This window comes from Diplotaxodon limnothrissa, linkage group LG20 (genome assembly GCF_057381915.1).
Source record: "Diplotaxodon limnothrissa isolate DT_005_m linkage group LG20, D_limnothrissa_male_GT1.1, whole genome shotgun sequence".
Classification (NCBI taxonomy): Eukaryota; Metazoa; Chordata; class Actinopteri; order Cichliformes; family Cichlidae; genus Diplotaxodon; species Diplotaxodon limnothrissa.
This window is the reverse complement of record NC_140615.1, coordinates 38455643-38462785: the sequence shown is the minus strand read 5'-3', so window position 1 is coordinate 38462785 and position 7143 is coordinate 38455643. Positions and strand designations below refer to the sequence as shown.

At 51.0% G+C, this 7143-nt stretch overlaps 1 protein-coding gene across 1 annotated transcript in view; it reads right to left on the bottom strand.

The window, feature by feature from the left end:
• LOC146611476 (nucleolar protein 4-like) overlaps positions 1-7143 on the bottom strand; it is a 111020-nt gene that overhangs the window by 85722 nt on the left and 18155 nt on the right. Inside the window, exons 2-3 of the mRNA XM_085344196.1 lie at positions 4112-4264; positions 1238-1349 (exon numbers count right to left, since the gene is read on the bottom strand). Coding sequence (XP_085200322.1) covers positions 1238-1349; positions 4112-4264 — 265 coding nt within the window. The remainder of the gene's footprint in view (positions 1-1237; positions 1350-4111; positions 4265-7143) is intronic.

Below are 7143 nucleotides of genomic sequence, written 5' to 3'. Positions count from 1 at the left end.
GTTGCTGCACAGAAACTCGATGGGTGAAAGTCGCTGTGATGGCGTCCGTTTGCTCCTCTAATCCACAAACCTGTCAGGACTCCTCTTCACACCCCCACCCCACTCCTCCCCAGACTCTGTGGAAAATGAGCGTTTCCAGGCCCATTTTCTTTGTTAAAGCCATTAATTAGGCTAATTGAGGAGAGAGACGGGACAATCCAATGACTCCTCGATTTAATGAAGGGAAGACGGCAGAAGGGGAAAAATGGGGGAAGGGATGGAGGAAGGGTGAAGGGAGGGATGGTGGGATGGGACAGGAAGCCAGCAGCAGTGGGGGAGGATAGAAGAGCTCGAAGCCGGATGGATGGATGGAGGAAAGACAGAAGTCTTCTGCAGCACGCACATGATCAGGAGAAGTGTAACGCTCCCTGCTGCAGAAGCATTCAGAGCTTTAAAGCTGTGTGTGTCTGTGAGCGCACAGGTGAGCTTCAGAGCAGAAAAGCTGCTCCTGCTGATGGACGCTTCATCTGTGCACTACTTCGACACGCTCGGGTGTTTCTGTGTTCCCGTGCGCACTCTGGCGTTTTGTATTTTAGCCGTGTGAGGCTGATGTAAGTGCGACAAACATCTTAAAACTTTAACCAGCGTCTGCTGAGAAGGTGAAGCTGTGTTTATTCACAGAACAGATGCTGGAGACTGGAGGCGGCACAGAACGTGAGGAATGTGGACGTCCGCGTCTCTCTGCGGACTTCTCGGCCTCGGCCGTCTCATCGCTTTCGTTTCTCGTCTCTGAACCGAAGCAGTAAGAGTCAGACGCTGTCACGATTTTTCCCCACAGCGCAAAAATGTTTTAACACGAGCGTTTCCATCGTGAAGCGGCTCCAGCTCCGTTTGCTCTTTACACCTCGTGTTTGCATTAAATTGGCTTTGTGGTGAGAAGAAAGATTTCCTGCAGGCATGCAGCGCTGCGAGTAGCAGCGAGAATCTCGGAGTGTTTGCTTTTATGTCTAATTGTGTTTGTCGGGCGGCTGCAGAGGCTTCAGAGCCGCCGTGAGCAGCTCCTCATCAGCGTGACGGACAGGCGCCTGCTTTTCAAACTCCAGACATTTCCCTCAGTTCTTAGAGGCTGTCGGCACAGGAGGACAAATCTGGTGGTGCACAGCACGAGGCTCAAACATGAACTTTCCCCGAGCCTCGTCCTCCCGTGCTCCTGTGTTTCAGCTCTGCAGCTCAAACCCAGGGGAGACGCCGTTTGTACCTTTGCAGTCCTGCGTGGTGGTGCTGATGTGCATCCTCTTCTGACACTCGCCGCAGCTCATCAGGAAGCGAGTCACCGCCTCTCTGGGCAGGAAGGCGTACGTCTCCGCTATCTGAGGGAGAGAACAGAGACAGAGAGGAAGAGGATGTTCAGTCAGACTCTTCATCGAGTGTCTGAGATCAGGGAAAATGCGTCCACGTGTCGCTACGTTTCGTCGGTCTCTGTCATCGTGTGTTCAGGAAACAAAGATGGCAGATCAAAGCTTTAATGAATGAAACGAACGCTGCCTTTGACCTCCGGGTGACCTTCACCTGGTGGGAGGCGAACAATCGCCATGCCGCTGCAGTCGATCTGAGTCGATCTCTGCAACAGCTGACCCGACTCAGCAGGTGACATTTCAGAATAAACGCGAGGCAGCTGAGCGGCTGTTACACGGTTACGACAGTTCTGGTTGCGCCGCGGTTTCCAGACTTTTTAGCCAATAAGTGTGCGATATCGCAGTCGGACCCGCCCTTCAATCATCACGTCTGCTTCCTAACACTAAGCTGGGGACGGCTTCAAAACAGGACGTCCCTCACCGGCGGTGACATCACTGACAGCTGACACCATAAACTCTGTTATCAGCAGAAGAATCAAACGCCGTCGGACACGTCGGCGAACCAAGGCCCAGAAATGACTCTACAGGTATGCTTCATCATCTTCATCAGTATTCATTCTTCATCTTTAAATAAAAGTGAGAAAATAAAGTTGAATAAAATGAAATGTTTGCGTTTGATTATTACACAAAAAATCGACTCAATCCAAGAAAAACTTTCCACACGCTGACGAAGACGCGAGGTCGATGAACGCGTGGGAGGAAATCAAACATTTATTCAGGAAAAGGAGCACAGAGGAGGAGGAGGAGGAGGAGGGTGAGAGGAATTGAATGGTGGTTGCTGTGCAGCACGTGTGTGTGCGAGGAAGCAAATGTCACTCACACACACACTCTGGGCTTTGTGGCATTATGAGGCCCTGCTGTGTTTGCTCGATGGGTGGAAGTTAATGTGCACGAGGCAGAAGATGACTGATGAAGATGACTGATGAAGATGAACGAATGAAGGACGAGGAGATGAAACAAAGAAAGAAGAAATCTGTTCCAGCCTCTCCTGCACTGCAGCGGATTCACCAGCAGAGGGCAGTGTCAGCAGCTGAGACTGGCCTCTGAGGCCTGTCAGCGCTCCTGCAGCAGCTCTGCAGGCTTCAGAGTTTAACGCTCAGAGAACCACAGCGAATAAAAATGAAAGAGAAACAGGAAGTCCTGAGCACGCAGAGCCCATTCCACACCCTGTGAAACAGGTCAGGATTCACGTGCAGAACGCAGTCACAAAGTCAGACTTCCACCCTGAAACTGCCCGTCACAGCTCCCTGCAGCTTCTTCTCTCAGATTACTACCCTCAGCACACGCGCCTCATCGGGAACATCTGTTCAAAGATCTTCGTCCAGCTCATCTCATGTGTTCCCTCAGCTTTGATCGCTTGTTGTCAGCTTCATATTAAGAGCTCATCCTTCATCCTCTGCGTCCAGCTGCTTCATGGTGCTCACCGATCACCTTCATTTATCCGCAGCTTCATTTTCAGTCGTTAGTACTTCAACTTCAGATGAACAATAACAAGTTTTGTTCTCAGTTTGACCTTTAGCCAGGTAACGCTGACAGGTGGACACCAGTTACCTGAGATCATCTAACTGTCCTGATACTACTGTGTGTGTGTGTGCGCGTGAGTGTGCGTGCGTGCGTGCGTGCGTGCGTGCGCGTGTGTGCGCGTGTGTGTGTGTGTGTGTGTGCGTGTGTGCGCGTGTGTGTGCGCATGTGTGTGTGCGTGTGTGCGTGTGTGTGTGTGTATCACAGGTCAGCTGAGTTCAGTGCGTGAACGCTGCAAGTTTTAATACTCAGCACTCATTCTTGATCCTTCTGGTGCTGCTGAGCTGATTATTGATCAAGTGACTGAAATAAGCCGCAGACGAGAAAAGACACCGTTTAGGTGACGTCATCACGCCACCATCACGACGTTCTGTGATGAACTGGCCGGTCAGACTCAAGCAGGTATCTGATCACACATGTGTGACACACACACTCCTCACTGCCTACCCGATAATCCCGTACGCTCCTCACAGATCTTACAGCTCGCTGGGTCCATGTTCGGCTCCTGTGGTAGCGCCCTTATGTCGGTACCCAACCCCACAAAGGTGCAGCAGGCGCCTCACGATGAGGCTCAGGCTGCTGCGATGCAGAGGACGAGCAGCCTGACAGAGCTGAGGGGAAAGGAGCCTTCAAGCATCACACACATAAAATGAATGCCACCTCGCTGTACCGACAGAGGGCGGCCAGAGGGAGGGGTCAGCGGCGAGCGACCTGCACAGCAGTGCGTAGCCGCGACGCCTTATCGACTCACTGATCTGTTTATTTGGACCAAAGAAGCTCTGACGAAGCTTCGAAATCAGAGATTTGACTCGTTTACAGCCAAAAACAAAAACCTCAGAGCTGCGGGTAAATTCTGCCATGTGTGGAAGTCATTTACGTCACTCAGAGTTTTCTGTTCGTCCCGATCGGCTCGTGAGCACGCTCTGAAGGAGGACGCCCACCGGGCCGCAGCGAGGCTGCTGGGTTAGCATCAGAAACTGAAAGCAGACGGTTGTTCTCTGCCCCGAGACGCTCAAAGAGGAATGAAGCCCAAAGAAGAGGAAGAGAGACGGAGAGAGAGGAGCTCGGGTTAAGCAACAGACAGCACGAGTTGTGAAAGAGAGAAATGGCGAGCAGGGCGGAGGTGGGAGGGTGGTGCGAGGCGGAAAGACCACAGAGAGCCACAGAGGACAGGAAGCGGGCGGCGGCGTGCTCACAGCTTTGTAGGTCTTCTTCTGGCCGGCGTGCTTCGGTGCTTTGCCGGGATCGCCGCTGATCTCCACGTGCATGGCGTAGATGATGTCAAAGAAGTCCTCCACCACCGCCACGCGCTTCAGGAACGAGTCGACCGCCGAAACGCCGTCCGCACACTGCAGGGAGACAGAGACAAACTCTCAGTTCATTCACACTTTTTGACCTTTGACCTAAAGCTTCACAGACGAGAGGAGACGTGGACGGAGGCAGACGCCTGCATCACGCCGCCATCAGCTCTGTGAGCGTTCACTAAACACCTGGTAAACATTCAAAAGGACAATAAAAAGAAATCAATAGGTTATCAATATGTTATCAATACGTTATAAATACATTATCAATATGTTAACACGACATGAACTCTGCTGAACGAAATGTTACAGATACCAAAGAAATCCATCACCATAAGAACAAACGTGACTCCTGAAGGGTCAGCTCTGAACTTCAGGAATAAAAACAAAAGACTGCTGAAGAAATCAATCAATCAATCAATCGATCGATCAATAACCAGCTTTACAGACATGAAGGCAGGAGGTCTGCCAACCATTGAAATGATGAGAAAAATCCCTGAATTTATAACCAGTCCAAACATTGGAAAAGGGAACTTCCTGTTCGCCGACCTGCTGCAGGTTCAGTGTTTAAACATCTCACTTCCTGTGCTGGTTCATCGAGTGTAATTATTCCTGCGCTCTAATTACTGAGCCGCTGTGAACTCACAAAGATTTATTAACAAAGCCTCCCAACAGATACAGACTCCTCCCCCTCTCCTCCGCCTCACACCGAGGGCTGGGAATAACAGGGAGCCACGCGGAGCTCTCGATTTCCCACAAGGCCGTGGGAGTGTGAGGTGTGTGCCAGCAAAACAAAGAGGTGCTCTGAAGGGAGGTAAAGAGAGAACGAGGTACACAACACAGAATAAATAATAATAATGGAGTGCATTTATATAGCGCTTTTCTAGGCACCCAAAGCGCTTCACAATTCCACTGTTCATTCACTCTCACATCCACACACTGGTGGAGGCAGCTACAGCTGTAGCCACAGCTGCCCTGGGGCAGACTGACAGAAGCGAGGCTGCCATATCGCACCATCGGCCCCTCTGACCATCACCAGTAGGCGGTAGGTGAAGAGTCTTGCCCAAGAACACAACGACCAGGACAGAGAGCCCGGGGTTCGAACCGGCGACCTTCCGGTTACAGATAAGCTTCCCAACCCCCTGAGCCACTGTGAACAATCCTTTTTTCCCACAGCACACAAACTCAGCACAGCGAGGACGCGTGAGCCGGGCTGGAGGTAAAGCCGGGTCACTGACAGCACGGCTGGATTTGTTTGTTCTGAACAATCTTCTAAAACACGGCGGTAAAAGCCACCGCTTCCTTTCAGAAATTTCACAGTAAAATAAAGATGACACAGAGCACAGCATAAGAGACTGAAACACTGCCCGGAAGACTTTCAAAATTAAAGCTGTGAATTTACCAGAACAAAAGGGGAAATTACTGAGACACAAAACTCAAATGTGGGAGGATTTAATTTACCTCTAAACTAAATTCTCTGAATCGTCGCAGCTTCCTGCTCCTCTCCCACTCTAACGAGACCGCGATCTCTAAACTGATCCTACATCTGGGACGGTTTGACCCCAGTGACCATGTGCTGCCATGTTTGCAAGTGATCCTGTATCATCAGGAAGAACAGGGGAAACCTTCCATACGTTACAGTGGCTGCAATTCAGCCGGCACAGCAGCAGGTGGCGCCCCCTATGGGACAGGGAGGACCACAGGGGCGCGCTGAGGCTGTTTTCCCGCCTTTAAGCAGACTTCTTTTGACTGGCTGCCACACAAACAGCTCGTAGCGCCTCCTGCAGGCCCCCGGCTGAAATGCAATGACATTAACAGGAAGTGAAACGGCTGCAGTGTTGGATACAGAGGCATTATTCTGAACTGTGGATCATGCTAAGCTGCTCTGGCAAACAGGAATACAGCATGGAGGTGGCCATGATCAGAACAGCTGCTTTAGTACATTTGTGAAAAGCTCCCAGTCTTCCTGGACCGTCACACCTACCCAACAGGAAGGCGTGACGTGAAGTCTCCAACTTCCAGGAAGTCCAGCTGGAAGTTGGAGTGATTAGAAGTTCTCTGAGCTTCCTAAATGAGCTCGGAGGTGATAATCCTCTGTGGGTTATTTCGCTTAACGAGCTTTTGTGTGTGTGGGCGAACACATCGATCAGCGGAGCCTCGCTGTTAACACGCCACACAGAAACAGGAAGTGGAGACCGTGAGCAACCTGAAACATCGAGGCCTGCCTGCAGGCACATTTCACCTCAGCGTCATGTGACCAAACCTGTTATGATGTATGTGAAACATCCAGCGTGGCGGTGACAGGTGTGTGTGTGTCGGAGGGTGGGGCCATTATTGTAAAGCAGCAACGTGAAGAGTCAATGAGCAAAAGCCTGTTGCTCCTCTCTCTCCTCACACACACACACACACACACACAATTAGGACACCATATCTTGACCCATTACCTCCCCCTTTCCTTCTAGGGGTGCAGGTAATAAGTGTTGCTATGGTAACCAGCTGCAGCTTATCACAGAGGAGACATTTCTAATGTGCACCCCCCCCCCTACCCCCAGTGCCATTACAACTGCTTGGCAAAGAGGAAGAGGAGGAGGATTGGCTGGAAGAGAGGAGAACAGGAGAAAGTGGGACAGAGGCGAGGAGACAAAAGAAAAGAGGAAGGTGGAGGAAGGTGGAGGAAGTGATGGTGATGGTTGGAGCTGAGAATAAACTGTAATTACAGGAGGCTGATTGAAAGATGGAAGCCATGTTTAATATGAATGTTCATTCACACATTCCACTCATCAGCCAGTCCCATAGACTCCAATGAGTACAGTCCAGGTGTGTGTGTGTGTGTGTGTGTGTGTGTGTGTGTGAGTGGAGGTGAGAGAGAGCATGGGGACGCCTTAGAGCACCACACACACACACACACACACACACACACACACACA